The sequence below is a fragment of the Pseudonaja textilis genome, chromosome 4 (genome assembly GCF_049901715.1).
Source record: "Pseudonaja textilis isolate UNSWEBS1 chromosome 4, rPseTex1.2, whole genome shotgun sequence".
Classification (NCBI taxonomy): Eukaryota; Metazoa; Chordata; class Lepidosauria; order Squamata; family Elapidae; genus Pseudonaja; species Pseudonaja textilis.
Genome location: NC_141993.1, coordinates 13,327,548 through 13,343,985, shown reverse-complemented (window position 1 = coordinate 13,343,985; position 16,438 = coordinate 13,327,548). Strand labels below are relative to the sequence as shown.

The following is a 16,438-nucleotide window of genomic DNA, read 5'->3' as shown; positions in this document are numbered from 1 at the left end:
CTTTGTCATATTCTCTCTGCCTCAGCACTCCATTTTGGGGCCTTTGATTACCCACAAAATGCCCATGAGATGCCTCTGAGGAAGAAAGGATTTGGTCAACTAGCTCATGTCTATCTCTAGTAGATCCTGTTGTTATGGACTGAGCCTTTGACAGTTTTCTTATAGTGTTGTTGTTGTTATTGTTGTTGTTATTGTTTAATCTTGGGTTCAAGTAGTATAATAAGGATTTTAAGTCATGATTTATGATGATAACAATGAAATGATATTGATACATGGTTCATTCATATCCTGTAACCTGCAAAGTAGAATAGTTTGGAAAAAAGTCAACGCAGACTTTGCTTCCAGAAGAGAAAATCTTAAAGGGCCATTTTATTGTACAAGAATGCTGACTCATTTCTGGAATTTGACCAGAGGTCCAAGTGACATTGTCTTACTTTTGTGCTATTTTATTTTATTTCCAGAAAGGAAGGCAGCGAAGAAGGCAAACGGAGAAGAAGAGATGCGCCCACAAGTTCTGCTTGATGAATTCAATGGGGCAGTCAATGCTCTCCCCCTCACCGCTGCTAGACCAGCTGATGACAGGGGTCAAGTGAGTAAGATAAGCAGGTCTTTTTGGCCCATCCAGAACAGGATTTTCAGCAGGTTGAAATATACTGAAACTGCCAAAAGTGTTAAGCTAATGAAATACGACAACCCTAGAGAAAAGTAAACTTAACTCTTCTTGAATCATCCAAGGATTCATTAAAACAGCTGAACAAGGGGGTTCAAAGAGCAAATGGTCAAACAAGACTGACCGTGAGCCCCCTCAGTGGCTGCAGCTACAGCTGGGAAGGAACAGAAACCCAAAGAAAAGAGGAGGAAATAAAATTTGAAAAGTAGGAAAAGCCAGCACAGCGAAGGCTTCCTACCCCTTGGCCATGAGCTCCTTCCAGGGTCTCCTTGCCCAGGAGGGAGGGTCTTTGGATGGAACCCCTTCAAAAACTGGCAGAGGGGATTTTCAGAAATATTTGTCCCTGCAGATTCGGCCCACGTTTGAATATGATTTTTCTGGTTGTGGTGTAGACCAGGGGTTTCCAACCTTGGCAACTTTAAGACTTGTGGACTTCAACTCCCAGAATGCCTCAGCCAGCCACAAGTCTTAAAGTTGCTCTCTCCACAACAAACCAGTCCTATTTTCACAGGATCTAGAACTTCTCAACATTTCATGGAGCAGAAAGCATACAAAAATAAATAAATAAATAAATGGCTCAACAGCAGAGACTCCGCAAGTCTCAAATACCCGATTTTGAAAAGACTAGGACCACAAGAGAAAAAACAACCATTCATAAAACTTCTAAGAAGTTCCGCAACTACTGATATGGCAAGTTAACACAATTGTTATTGCCATTTTTTCCCCGAAGTACAAAACAGTGGATTTCGCCCTATTCAGGTGCCCTGGACAATTCCCTGGAGATGCCATTCTGACACATCTGGACAAGGGGAACCCCAGGTCCCATGGACGTGTGTGTGTGTATGTGTGTGTGTGTGTGTGTGTGTGAATGGGCTTGCAGCTGTCAGCTCTTTAGCACCAGAATGAGACAAAAAGAAATATACAGGAGAAACAGGAAAAAGTTTAAAATAGAGCCACAAAAACCTAGATAAGATTCCATGCATAACAGAAACAAGCATTCATTTATTTTATTACTAATGGTTTTATGCCACTTCAGTCAAAACAATGAATGTATGCAGCTTACAAATGAAAGGAATAATAATTATTACTATTATCATTAGTCCTCTTTTTTACTTGGCACTTTCCAAAACAACAGATGAAAGGCTCCCAAGACCTAGGTGGGTTTTAATAAGAACAACAACAACAACAACAACAAAGGCTTTGGGGATTGGTACCAAAAGGGAGGAGGAGAAAAAGTGATTTTAAAATGGATGAGTTGCCCGTGACTCATTCAGAGAAATTGCTGGACTCCATGGGAGACATTCAGCTGAGCAGATAATCAGTGTATTGAATTAAACCACAAACATTTAGGCTGACAAAGAAATGTGATAAAGTAGAAATGAAATAATCAGTGTTAAGTCCTAGAGACAACAGGAAGAAAAATAAATGTCAGTATTTCTGGCTCCTAATCTGACACAAATATGCTCACAGACCTGTTGGGAAAGGGGAACGCTGAGAGTTCGGCTGGATGGAGTCCCCGAGCCAGTGCCCACCCAGACAACAGGATGATTTTAGAAATCCACAAGTTTTAATAATTGAAGGTGTCAGGAGAAATACCCATCTGGTTCAGTTCCAAGCGGGGAGAGAGACACTGGAAACAAGGAGGCTGATTGGAAAGATGGTTTAGTGAAGCAGAACCATCAAGCACATGGGGCAGCTGACCACAAGTCTCTTGGACTTTGAATGTGAGCTTCCTGTTCCGGTGCAAGAATATGTATTCTACTGATTGTTGTAGGGCTCACAGCTATCTTTGTAGGCTGAGTCCCAGGCTTGGTTGAAGCTTGCTGGGTGGTGCAATGTAACTGTGTTCTGAAAGGCTGCTGGGCCATTCTTATCGTGTTGTAATGGCTTTATCCTGGTTTGGATCTTGAGTGAGGGCTAATCCCATCATCCTGAAGCTGAAGGTCTTTTGTCTTGTAGATAGGCTGATCTAGTCCTGCTGAGGTGGGGGCTGCCCTCCAAGAGCACGTTTCTCCTTTAGGGAAATATAATATTCTGCCTCTTTAAATATTTCCTAGGATATTTCATTTTTCTAGGAAAGAGGAGGATGTTACCTTTGTACAATGCAAACTTGCACTTTCTTGAACGTGAGTATAGCTCTTCACCCAATCCAGGACTTTATTAGAGTCTCAGATTGTAGCACACTTAGACTCAAATGAAGGTGACTTTTGGCTGGAGAAAGAGCATCCAACCAGAAGAAAGCATCAATCTGGATAGCTTTATGACTCCATTGGAGACCCTCCATGGCCATCTATAGATCACCTCCACATACAACCATAACTGCACGTACATACTGGCTAAAAATGATGACTGGATTATTGCAGATCCACGCCATGGCCACCAAAATGTGACAAATGAAACAAACTCATGCAAGTATCATTTACCTAGAATGTTAAAAGTGTAATTAAAGAAACCGTCTGTGATCTAAACAATAAAGGGCAGCCAGCTTGTTAAACTATGGAATTTAACTATTAGATCGATTTAACAGCTCTGCTTCTAACCAATTAAGCAATTAAACAAGTGCAACATCTCACATAAAAAACAGATACACATTAAAAAAGAGTTAAAACTAGTGAAACTACTCTAGCTTGAGATTTTTACTCATATCCTTGGAAGACCAACACACAACAGACTGATTAGACTCTCAGCAACATATTCCTTGGCTATGTTCCATTGGTTTCCGTTTTGTCTAGGAATTGTCAACTTACATACAAGATATACTGACCGCTCATTTCTAAAAAAAATCCACTTAAATTGGTTACTCAAGCGGTGGAGACAGGAAATAACACCAGTAGCACATCCAATTTTTCCAGATGACTTCACCAAAGATAGTATTGCTCCAAGCATTCGTATTTAATTCATATTCACATTTTAATGAAAGAAACTGTGAAACAATTATTTATGATCACAGATCATGTGTACTGTGATTTGTGAGGGTCATACTAATTCCAGATTTTCATCATCTACAAAAAAAATGTATCTTGGGGTAATAAGAATATTTCTGCAATCAAAAATATTTAGAAAATAGGGTAATATAGATACTGATAACTCTTATTAAAAATCAAGGGGGGAAAATATGCTGCGGAATCCAAGTGAAAAGATGTAATGATTATTATTGTAACTTCTTAAAAATAATGGTTTATTGGGAATTAAGATGAGGGAATAAAGGTATATTTTAATCATTGAGGTGTCACACTCAAAGCAGTAAAAGGGGGGAAACCTATACTTGTTTTTTTTCTTTAGTGTTAAAATTTGTATTAATCTAGAATTTATAAAAAGAATGTGTAATGGAAAGGGAATATGACAGACTAAAGAACCAACTAAATTAATAAGTTAATATAGATTATTAAAAGCAAGGAGAGACATTGGCAACTTATTATTATTATTATTATCATCATCATCATCATCATTAGGCAAACACATATTGTTTATCTTTATTTTTAAAATAAATATTAAAGGATTATATTTGAAATTTATATAGGATTATATTTGAAATTTATATAGGATTTATGTAGTTGAAATGAAACAAAAAGATGTTTCAGTTGAGATTAATGAAAGAGGCTAGAATTAATGTGTTTGTTTCTCTCCTTACTGAAAATTTGGAATGGAAAAGGTAATAATAGAATTAAGTATGCATATATGAATGTATAATTGCTGTCATATTTGTATGTAAAGGTGATGACCCGGAAACATGTTGTCCACTAAAAGGAGATTTTTGTTTTTAATGTGAAAAACTGAATAAAGTTTGTTAAAAAAATGTATCTTGCTCTTATCATGCTAAATAAAAGACAAGATAAAAAATATTTACTTTCTAAACCTTGTGTGCAGTTCAAGGCATGACACACCCCACCCCACACCAAACTTCTCCATTCTTCACACACACACACACACACACACACACACACACACACACAAACACAGAGAGAGAGAGAGAGAGAGAGAGAGAGAGAGAGAGAGAGAGGGGGAGATTCTAACTAAGCGAAGTGGACCTAACCACCCCCGTAATCCTCATAGTCTGATTGAACAGGAAAAACAAACCATGATTCAGTATGGGAACTTAAGCAACCTCTTCCCCTATTTCATTAATTTTCCCACAACATAAAATTTAGCAAGCACAAATTGGCAAATAAATTATGGAAGGTCCGAAAAAGCAAGGGAGGGAGCAAAGCTGGTTAGTGTGACAGGACTCTAACCAAGATATGCTGTTCAAAGCTTGTTGGTGGCCTCCTGCCCTCACCACTGACAGGACTGGCTGCCATGGAGTGGAATTTCACCAGTGGTGGGATTCAATTTGTTTTACTACTGGTTCTGTGGGCGTGGCTTGGTGGGCGTGGCTTGGTGGGCGTGGCAGGGGAAGGATATACTGCAAAATCCCCCTTCCCTCCCCACCCCACTAACCTGCTTTCCAGCTCCGTTCTCCTGGGCAGGGCAACCAAAGAAGACCCAGCTGATCAGCTGGGACTCAATGGGAGGCAGAGAAGAGATGGGGGTTGGCGGGGCCAGTCAGAGGTGGCATTTGCCGTTTCTCTGAACTACTCAAAGTTTCCGCTACCGGTTCTCCAGAACTGGTCAGAACTTGTTGAATACCAACCTCTGAATTTCACCCTGTTTGAGGGGTCACAAGTTGTCTGCTCTGCCACTAAATCAATTTCCTCATTTCTTTCCACTCTGCAAACCACAGATGGGCTGTCCAGCCAGCTCTGGTGGTGGTTTTATGAAAAGTGTCCAGGAAAACCTCAGGAGAAAAAGAAGTTGCAGCTTCCACAGAAAACTTCATGCATTCATTACTTGCAGCCGGACTCAGCCATCAACTTAGCCGCTGGCCTGGCATAAACCCAAGCCCAGAGATATGGTGTTGCTAGATTCATGCCACATCATAACCCAGGGGAAACAAGCAAGATTTGGAATTGTGGGCAGTTTATAAACCACTGTTTATGCCTTAACATGCTGCATAAACACTTCTCAAGGAAGGCTGAGGTGTAAAGTCAGGTACAGAGCACTCCAATAAGGAAGGAAGTGGGGCAGCAACCCCAATAAATGGAGTCCCCTCTACTAAACACAAGTCCTTCCTTCCTTCTGCCCATGTCCATGCAAGCCCACCTCGGACTGTCCACTCTTTTCATTGTTTTCCAATGGCACATTTGCTGATGAAGCCATTTATAACTGCCTGTCCTCAAGAGTTAGTGGCTGAGGAATTGACAGTAAACTCACTGCAAACGTGAGAATGCTGCTTTAATAACCTTATTCTAAGACACTTTCTACCGTATGCCTCAAAGGGTTTCAATAAGAAAAAAAATCGGCCTGTAAAGACATATTTTCCTGCTTAAACACCAACTCAACTCAACCAGAGTGCAACTATAATGACATCTTATGGGGCAAATAAAACCTAAAAACAGCTTTCATACTTCATTGAAAGGAATTCTGTAAGAAGCAGTGTTATATAAAATAATTTGATTTCTTTTCTTGAAAAATAGGTAGAACAATGAATGAAGATAGGCGTTCTCCCGCCTGCAGTGGGCTTGCTCATACTGCATGGTTGCTCAAAGCCTGTAGAATAAACAAACCCTCATTCAACTATGCTGATTTATCAAATATTGGGTATGCAAGTCAACTTGCTCTAAAAATATGATAAATCTGAAGGAGGAGGAAGAGGTAGCAGAGAAGGATCAAATAAATGATTTAATCTCACTTGATTTATCTTGAAAAACAGATTTACATGCTTAATGTGAATAACACATTCCACAACCAGTTCTATTACTATCTATACGGTAAGGCTGAACTTCTGTTATTTTGATAAATGTCTAAAAGAAACAGCATTCCTGATATAAATCAAGTGACGGTTGCAACCGCTGCTCTCCTGCTGACTAGGAGCCTTTTGGAATTGGGACTTCCCTCCAGGAGTGGAACGGAGACCCACCGAGGCCCTCAACCGTCCTCTGCTGAGCTTTTCTGAGCACTGCAAAGAGCAAAGGGGCTTCGCATTCCGATCCCCATTTGTTTTAGCCAGTGAATAACATTAGGATTCCTAGGAACCTGACCGATTTCATCACATCAGCTTTTCGTTGGCACCCAACCATCTCAATAGAACAGTTACCTTCAGCTGCCTTTGGAGCTTTGGAGTTTATTTCTTTAATCTTACTTCTGTAAAAACTTTCTCAGATGCACTGGACGGGATAAAACGGGCTCAATGTCTAGACCAGAAGTTGACCCATCCAGTTCCTTTCTCTTTCCAGGGCCAGCCCAATTCCTTGATCCCAGCATCCTTCAAACACTGTTTTCATTGGCCAGGATGACTCCAGCATGAGTTGCACAGCTAGGCCAGCAACAGAGGGAGATCCGAAGGAAGCCCTTGTGGTTTCCTCTAGGGCTTTGTTACCTGGAGCATTTTTACAGCCTGGCCTCCATCCGGGCTGATCTATTTGGTCAGTTTCATGTTGTCAAATATTCTGGAGTGGACAGTTTTATTATGGGGATTCTGGGGAAAGCTTTTCTCTGTCATTTTGGCCTCAGACACTATTGCTGGCTCACACACTACATTATACCCTAATCCTGGGATAACAAAACAAAGTTGTTTCCTTGGCTAACACACACACAATTGACACACTGACCCATAAACTTTACAATCCCAAACAAGCCAGAATTATACTTGCATCACGCGACACAACGAGATGTGTAAAGAATAATTCACAGTCATCCTGGGCTTAGAAATAACTACAAGTTACACATCTGGCCCACTGTCCTCCTTGTGCAAAACGAGCCAAGTTGGACTCTGCTTGCACGCTGGCAATTTGCCAACTTGGATTCCTTCTCAAAGGGTTGTGCAAAGACTACTGGTCTGTTTTCCCAAGGAAAAGTTGAGGATTACATGAGTCTTTGGCAAATAATGGTTGTGAAAAATCTGAATAAACAATCTCTGCTAATGTAGAAAATAAACAATAAACAATCTCTGCTAATTTATCCACAGTCAAATCAGAAACTTTTAAAAATACTCATCAGGACTTTTTAAAAAGACTAATAACCAAACCATATTTATAAAGAAAAGAATTTTTTTTTTAAAAAAATTAATGGGATAAAGAAGTAAAAACTCTGCCACACATCAGAACTCTTTCCCAATCTTCCACCATCTTGGGAATCCCACCTTCTGTTTTTTTTAACAAATTTTATTCAGTTTTTCACATAAAAACAAAAATCTCCTTTTAGTGGACAACATGTTTCCGGGTCATCACCTTTACATACAAATATGACAGCAATTATACATTCATATATGCATACTTAATTCTGTTATTACCTTTTCCATTCCAAATTTTCAGTAAGGAGAGAAACAAACACATTACTTCTGGCCTCTTTCATTAATCTCAGTTGAAACATCTTTTTGTTTCATTTCAATTATTTCAAATATAATCCTTTAATATTTATTTTAAAAATAAAGATAAACAATGTGTTTGCCTAATAATAATAATAAGTTGCCAATGTCTCTCCTTGCTTTTAATAGTCTATATGACTTATTAATTTAGTTGGTTCTTTAGTCTGTCATATTCCCTTTCCATTACACATTCTTTTTATAAATTCTACATTAATACAAATTTTAACACTAAAGAAAAAAAACAAGTATAGGTTTTCCCCCGCCTTTTACTGCTTTGAGTGTGACACCTCAATGGTTAAAATATACCTTTATTCCCTCGTCTTAATTCTCAATAAACCATTATTTTTAAGAAGTTACAATAATAATCATTACATTGTTTCATTTGGATTCCGCAGCATATTTCCCCCCCTTAATTTTTAATAAGAGTTATCAATATCTATATTACCCTATTTTCTAAATATTTTTAATTGCAGAAATATTCTTATTACCTCTTATCACCCTGCAGAATCCCCTTTTTAATTCATCAACCATTATCTCTGAAAAAACAATTTCTTTTCAACATTTTACTATTTCTGTATTTCTTGATTTCACGCACCTGTTTCTTACTGCTTCTCCTCCCCCTCTTTTCCCCATATCTTTTCTCATTCCAGTTTATATCCCTCTCTTTCTTAACATCTTCCTTTCCCCTTTTCTGCTGGGTCTTTCTGTCTTTCCCAACTTCACAGGTATTCCCCCTTTTGATTGCCTTCTTAAATCTCAACTTTTTAACCTTCCTTCTTTCCCCACATCTTTGTGGTGTTCTTTGTGTTAATTGTCTATTTAAAATGTCTTCTCCTTGAGTCAACTCCTCCTCCTCTGAAGCTCTTTCTTCTTGTTCTTCAATCACCATTTCCATTTTTTCTAACACAGAGCAAAGTGATTTGCCTCTTTCCTGTAGTAATTCTCTCATATTTTTAAGTTCCATTTTTAATTCCCAAAGAGATATCATCATTACACGATCTTATATTTTTTGATCGTTAAAGTCCACAAAAAAACCACTTTTACTTTCCCTCTTTCTTCTTTCAATTTTCTAAAGTTCTCAATTGTTCCAGCCCAGGGTCTATACCAAAAACATCAATCAATCGCACAGTCAGTCTTTCCTTGCTTTTTTCTTTATTCTGATTCTTCTTTCACTTTCTAAAATTCTTACTTTGTTTCAATATTTCTTTAAGATTATATCCACACAAGTTCATTCAGAAACAGGATGCTTTTCCTTGTTTGAGCTCAAGTTTTTGTCAAAAGGTGGCATTCTCCATTATACAAAGTCTTCACCTTTTCCCCCTATATTTTTATTTAGGGTTTAACCTCAATATTCCAACATAGTCTAGTCTCCAATTTGTAAACTTTATTATTATTATTTTTTGACAATCTTAAGTCCAGCTTTATTTTATGCCTGTTTATTCCCAAAATATTTTAGTCCAATTTAATTAAATCTTTAGTTCCAGCTTCTTTCTTTCTCGGTTCGAAGCCCCGCTTAGCTGTCAGAAATACTTTCTTATTTTTTTTCCTGTCCCTTTGTAATTTCGCTGCTTACTTTTCTTTTCTTAAAAATTCCATGTTACCTTAATCCCGGGGTACTTTTGTTTAGTTGCATCGCCCAATTGTCCCGGTTCAGATGTTATCCACCTCTTCTTTCCCTCCTGCATAAATCTTAATCCAGCTGAGTCCTCCTCTTCGGGGTGGCCATTTTAAACCACTGCTTCGGGGGAAAAAGACCAAGCCCAGGAGGGGAGATGCGGCTCACCTCACCCTGGCTTGCGGCTTCCCCTTACTCCGCCGCCCCTCCAAGGCAGCTTCAGCCCCTCATCGTAATGATTGGGTCTCTCCAATGAAAGAGCACGGACCAGAGCCGCGGAAAGTCGCGATCTACGGTCTGTCAGCGAAGAGGCTCCACCTTCTTCCGTCAGAACCCCACCTTCTGATTGAAATAAAACCCCAACTCTGCCAGGCAGTGAGTCTTTCTCAGAAAGAAAAAAATCTACTCCTGTCCACTTAAGGATGAGATAGAAAGTCCAAACGGTCACAAGACCCACCAGCAATGAAACAAAGATGAAAGATTATGTCCATATTATGTACCTCCAAAAAACAAGGAGGTCATCTTCTGGTTCCCTGAAGCTTTGAATGAAGAAACCATGATAAGTCAAGGCCTGAACTTTCATGGGGCTTCTACACAGAGCTTGGAAACTTGCAGAGTCCCCCCTGCGTTTTGGGATTTCCCAAGCAGAGTGTAAAATTTCTGAAAGGAAGACGTCCTGTCTGTTGGAGACACTTCAACTGATACAATCCGATGGGATAGACGATTTCCCTGCCCCCCTTACATGGCCCTGCCAGATAACATGATTTCCTTAAGCCCTTTGGATTATGTCTTGATTGTGCCACTCAAATTCTTGGGCAAAACATATCAAGATGAGATTTTGTAAAGACATCTCTGAAGATTTATTTTAATTATTTTGGTTTCTGGGTAAACTTGCTAGTTTCTGATTAGGTACACGAGTATATGTATGCAGTTTATTAGAAGCTTACAAATCAGAAGATAGTCTTTAAAAAAGCTCTGTCTCTGAAAAGCCTAACAGCTTGTAGAAATATAACTAAAACATGGAAAGCTTTAACAGGGGCAGCTGGGGATGTGATCCTCGTAACCTTCTAACTAACGCAAAAGTGGTCAATGTTTAACATCCAGGCCTCTAAGAGTGTTTTGATCTGAGTGAGACTGAACTCTCCCCAGCTTAGATGGCGGAGGCAGATTGGTGGGGGGCAGAAGAGGCCAGAGAGGGAGAGAGGCTGAGCCAGCCTTGTATCTTCCAGACCTAGGAAGGGAATCTTTCATGGGTTCACCCAATGGGCAATGAAATGACCAGGGAGAAAGCAACCGTATTAAGCTCCAGGCTTTACAAAGAAAGAAGCAAAACACCTAATTCATCACAAAACCCAACTGAAATGAGTAAGGGTGCCCAATGAAAGTCACACACACGGGAAAAAATCCCTCTCTTGACCGTCTTACACAAGGACCCATAGGGAGGGCAGCAGAGGCAGCCTTGGCCTTCCTTCTAAATTCTGGCAGTTTGCATTGACTCTCATGCATCTACTCTGCTTAAATATCGTTCACACTCCTTGCCCTCCTTGCCCTCCAGTGAACTTTCAACACGCTTCAACTTCTGCAGCCCAACAGACACTTGAATGTTCCTTCATTTTACAGTCACCTTTGAAGTCAGATTCCCCGAGTCTCTGCCACACATCCTGTCTCCCTTCAGTCAAGAAAAGCCCAAGAAAATCGGTCCCCTCAATAACCACAGAAGCCATCTCACACAAGAACCAAAGGAGCACTCACCCAAGTCAGCCTTTTCCTTCAAAATATCCTTGAAATTGAGGCCACTGTTGTGTGTGGATTGCCGGAACTTGCTTAGGGCTTCCCTTTGCCCCTCTTTCCTCAGTTCCAGAGGTGTGAAGGCTTCATCCCGGAGGCCACGTTTCCACTTGGAGATGTCTGTCCGGGCCCATTGGGCCAAGTCCTCAAGCTTCACAGTTACTTTTTCTGAAGCAGCAATGACTTCATCCTGGAAGACCCAAAAGGGGAAAGGTCAGGTTGGCTCCTGACTTGTATCGTCACCAAATTACCACAGGCTTTTCTCACCATATGGCGTGGAGAAGATCTTACGATCTCCCACCTGTCCCAGCACAGCACTGCCTGAAAAGCAGCCCGAGGACTCTGGGCCAGCCGGGAGGACGGATGCCCTTCTTCCCAGAAGTTCCCAGAAGGCTTTGCAAGGGGCTTCTTTCCTTCCCGTTGCTACAGGGAGGAGCCAGCAGGGACCTGGGCTGAGGGGGCCATCCTTTGGGGGACTCTCCTCTGGTGCTTCTCCCCAACCCACCACCCATGCAGGCCTCCCGGGTTGGGGTGGGGTGCAGCATGACTATCTCCCATAATTTCCAACCTCCCAAAACATTGTGTTTTCCCACTCCTTCGCTTTTTCCCTAACCCTTCCCATTTTTTTTAAAAAAAACCCTACTTTCATTCAAAGCGGTTCCAAAGTAGGGAGTATCAACTGTTCAAATGTTTGGATTGGTTCTAAAATTCTAAAAAATGGTAAGAAGGAGCCTCGTGTGGCAGCAGATCCAAAGGAGTTGCTCTTTTGCTCTGCTCCACCGCTATCCATGGAGCTCACTTCCCAAATCAGGACACCTTTGGGGTCCTGGGCAGGAACCCCTTCTGGGTCTCCAGCTGCTCTGCCCCCACCCCCACCCCCAGGGCACCAGCACAAGGGGGAGCCAAAACCCCGTGGAAAGACAACTCTTCTTTGCAGCTGATGCTAAAATACACCCAGCAGGCTCAGATCACAAGAAAAGACCAGGAGTTCCAGTAGGCTAGACTGAGGAGTCTATATCTCATCCCCAAAGAGGACAATTCCACAATTCTCAAGGATTTGAGTTTGGCTTGAAGGATTCTTTTTTTTCTTCGCCTTTACAGCCTGCACAGAAACAAATAACCCATGGAGATGTCACAGGAGCACTTGCCCTTTTGAGGGAGTGCAGAAGGACACCCTTCATTAGACTTTCTTGTTCACATCACATTGCACATGTTATGATTGTTAATGTTATTTAAATCAACATTTTACACAGGAATACCAGTTGAAACAGAATTTACTTCTAAATAATTAGGAACCAGAGATGTGTGTATGTGTTCCAACCTCCGCATTGCCAGAGATTGACAAGGCCCCCACTTTTGAAAATGCAATTAATCTGCAGAGGTAAAAATGCATAGCATGATGAGTAATTGTTCTAACTTGTTCTTATTTGCACAAATGATCTAATTATAAATGGGGTTCCTGGAACTCTGAGTCACTAGAAAATTCCTGTTTATGATACAATTTCCTTGCCTAATACACAAATATTGACTTTTGTTCTAAGAGTTACATGAAACATTTGACATAATCACCCAAGAAATATTACAAAAATTATGCAAGTCTTCTGCAAAAAAGGATAATTGGCAATGCTCTGATTTCCTGCACATTTTCAGGCAATTAGTTTTAATTCCTCCCTTTTCCCCAAGTTTTGTTAAATTACAGGTAGTCCTTTACTTGCAACAGTTCATTTAGTGACCATTCAAAGTTACAACACCACTGAAAAAAGTGACCTATAGTTGTTTTTCACATTTACAACTGTTGCAGCATCGCCATGGTCATGTGATCAAGATTAGGATGCTTCGGTTTGTATTTATGATGGTTGCGGGGTCCTTTAAGCCTGGAGGACTTCAACTCCCAGAATTCCCCAGCCAGCAAAGCTCTGGAAGTTGAAGTCTGCCAGGCTTAAAGTGGCCAAGGTGGGAGACCCCTGCTTTATGGAACACCCATTTAATCGAATCCGCTGACTGAACTTTGCTTTACTCCATTGCCAGGAGCAGACTGGGTGGCAGCCTCCCAGGCCCAACCAGCCTCCTTGCAAAAAGGACCCTTCCAGACCCCTGGAAGTGAAATTACTATTACTTTTAAAGGACAAGAGAGCCAACATTTCATGAGATACCAAGCAGGAAGGCCCAAATATTTCCAGGTTCAGCAATTTCAGAAGATTACAGCGATTTTTAAATACCCCATTCAATGTCTTCCAGGTACCTTAGACCTCAACTCCCATATTCTCCAACGTATGGGAATTACGATCCCAAAGGCCAGGATACACGGCTTCATACCTGATGCAAGCAAATGCAACTTAATTCTCTATGGCCATTTTGTCAGGGAATCATGGTACTTGGTGTCCGACAGATCCCAGCAGGAAAAGTGCTGAAAGCCATGTAATGTGTCAACCCTCCATAAATCTTGCCTGGCATTTTTAAAGAGCCTTATGCAAATGTGATCTTCCCAGAGACCCTGACGCTTAGCCCGATGAGTTCTTCCCCAAGGCTCAGCCAGGCCAAGGTTCCCGTTTTCAGAAGGATCTGGGCACCAGACCAGGCAATACAGGACTGCGTCTAAAGGCGCCAATGCAGTGGCACTTCCACTGCCAGAGGCTCACCTCCTCCTTTTCAGAAACTGCCATGGCTAACCTTTTGTTGGCATCCCAAGCAGGAGTGGGATTCTACCAGTTTGGCATGGTTCGGCCGAACCAGTAGCTCCAAGGATCAGCTGGGAGAGAACCGGTTCAGTTTGCTCCGATGATCAGCTGTTGGGGCCGCCCGGGCTCTGAGCTGTGCTTTATATCCTGTTTTTCAAGCTCGGCTGATCTGCGCAGCACAGAGGATTGCCGTGCGCCAGCTGTTTAACACACAGGGATTGCTGGAGAAGGTCAATAGCAAACACTCTGCACGCACGAGAAGCAGACATTTGGCGCGCTCGCTGAACCGGTTGTTACACTGGTTGAATCGCACCCCTGATCCCAAGTGAACGAAGTTGACCAGTGAGCAACTAAAAGATGAGCCCAATTCATGACTCCATCAGGAATGAATAATCCTGTTATTGAGGATCCAGGGTTGATGCCCAGAGGCCAAGCCATGCAAGGCACCTGCAGAAAGACTATACATTCCATACTGCCAGAAACCAACGATTCCATCTCACAAGCAAATGAACTCTGGACTCATATGGCCGTCAGATCTATTTGGCCACTAAAATCTTACTCAGATGAAAACAGATCTTATCCCATTCTCCTTTGACTCTTCTGCCTCTCTCCCCAAGTGGAAACTCCTTGTTGGATTGGAATCCCTGGTTCCATTGATGGAAAGTGTGTGTGAACTTTGCTGCGTCTTGCAATTTGATTTAGCCCAAAGGAGGCATAGCTCCAATGTGAAGCTGAGGATGTTTTGGGTGGCCAAACCACTCTCTTCACTCTTTCATGCAATTGCTTCTAGTGTTACAAATCGAGTGTTTAGTTTATATGACACCTGGAGGAACTTACTATGATGCTATTATTAAACAATAACTATAAAATGCCATAGGTTACAGCAGTGTGCCTATAACACAGCGGTAATCATCATAATCTAACCTTGTTATAATTATCATCATTTCCATCAATGTACAGGACCAGAACAAAGGGTCTCTGCAGCAAAATGACATGTGACAATATTAATAATATTAATGCACACAATTCAACTAAAGCCCCTTTGATGGGAGAATTGAAACGTATGCTTAGCATTTTCTGGTATTTGCATTCCTGGCCTCCACAGGGCTGGAAAATCCTTGTACTCCAGCTGAATCTGGCCCCTGAATCTGGCATGAAGCCTGCGGCAGCCAGGTTGCATAATTTGGTGCACAGAAAGGCCCAACTATGCAGACTCTTCCCATTTTAGATCCAGGTACCATAAGCAGGAACCCTGATGTGCTGCTTTCTCTTCCTCCTGCGTTGGCACCACTGAGACCCTGAAAGGATGCACCCATTCCTAGCAACAACCCTCCTAGAACTGGAAGGGGCCCTGGAGATCATCCAGTCCAACCTCCCGCCCAGCAGAGGAATCGAAATGGAAGCACCCAGATGGTCTGGCTCCACTTGGATACCTGCCCCAATCCCTGGTTCCAACTTTCTTCTGGTTAGAAGCGGCCTCCCCGTTTCTCCGTTCTTTGGCTCTTTTCTATCCCTTTCAGAATTCTGGTTGCTGCCATGTCCATTTAATGGCTGCCATGCAGAATCTTTCCTTTCTATTTTGAACAAACCTGTTGAAGTATCTTTCTCATTCTGAGCTTTTATTTTCTGAAACCATTTCTGAGGCTCCAGACTCCCTGCTTGCCTACGCTCTTCCCATGGTATAAATTTTCAGGGTTTCTACCGTCCTTCTTGTGATCTCCTTCTTGTAAATGCTTCATCTCTTCCCTGAGACAAAGGGAATTGTTGCACGGCACATTAACTTGTTCTAGCTTGAGTTTTTTTTTCTGCCACAGAACCCTCCTTTTGTTGCCTTGACTTTAAAACCCCCTTTCTGAAATCCAAGGTATACACTCCACTATACTTGGCCTTCTCCAATTGTCCCGGATATTTCCATTCCTCAGTCTTCTCTAGTGAGTTCATTCTTCCGCCTCTCCTGGAGAAAGGAGTCAACTAGGACAATCACAGCAGAGTTTTTGACAGAATAATAGAATAACAGAGTTGGAAGGGGGTCTTGGAGATCTTCTAGTCCAAGCCCCTGCTCAGGCAGGAAACCCTATACCCGTGATGGTGAACCTATGGCATGCGTGCCACGGCTGACACGCAGAGCCATTTGTGCGGACACGTGAGCTGCAGGCAAACTCGCCTCACTGCGCAGGTGTGTGCCTCACAGCTGATTTTTCAGCTGGTTTGAGGCCTTTTTCGGCCTCCCAGTGGCTTCAAAAAAGCCTCTGCAGGCTTTGCAGATCGAATAATAGGCCCATTTC

The 16,438-nt window shown here is 41.8% G+C and overlaps 1 protein-coding gene across 2 annotated transcripts in view; it reads right to left on the bottom strand.

The window, feature by feature from the left end:
* Positions 1-16,438, bottom strand: part of ARID5B (AT-rich interaction domain 5B) — a 133,835-nt gene that overhangs the window by 97,953 nt on the left and 19,444 nt on the right. For both annotated transcript variants that reach the window (XM_087932272.1, XM_087932273.1), the window contains one exon: positions 11,440-11,665. In XM_087932272.1, coding sequence (XP_087788398.1) covers positions 11,440-11,665 — 226 coding nt within the window. The remainder of the gene's footprint in view (positions 1-11,439; positions 11,666-16,438) is intronic.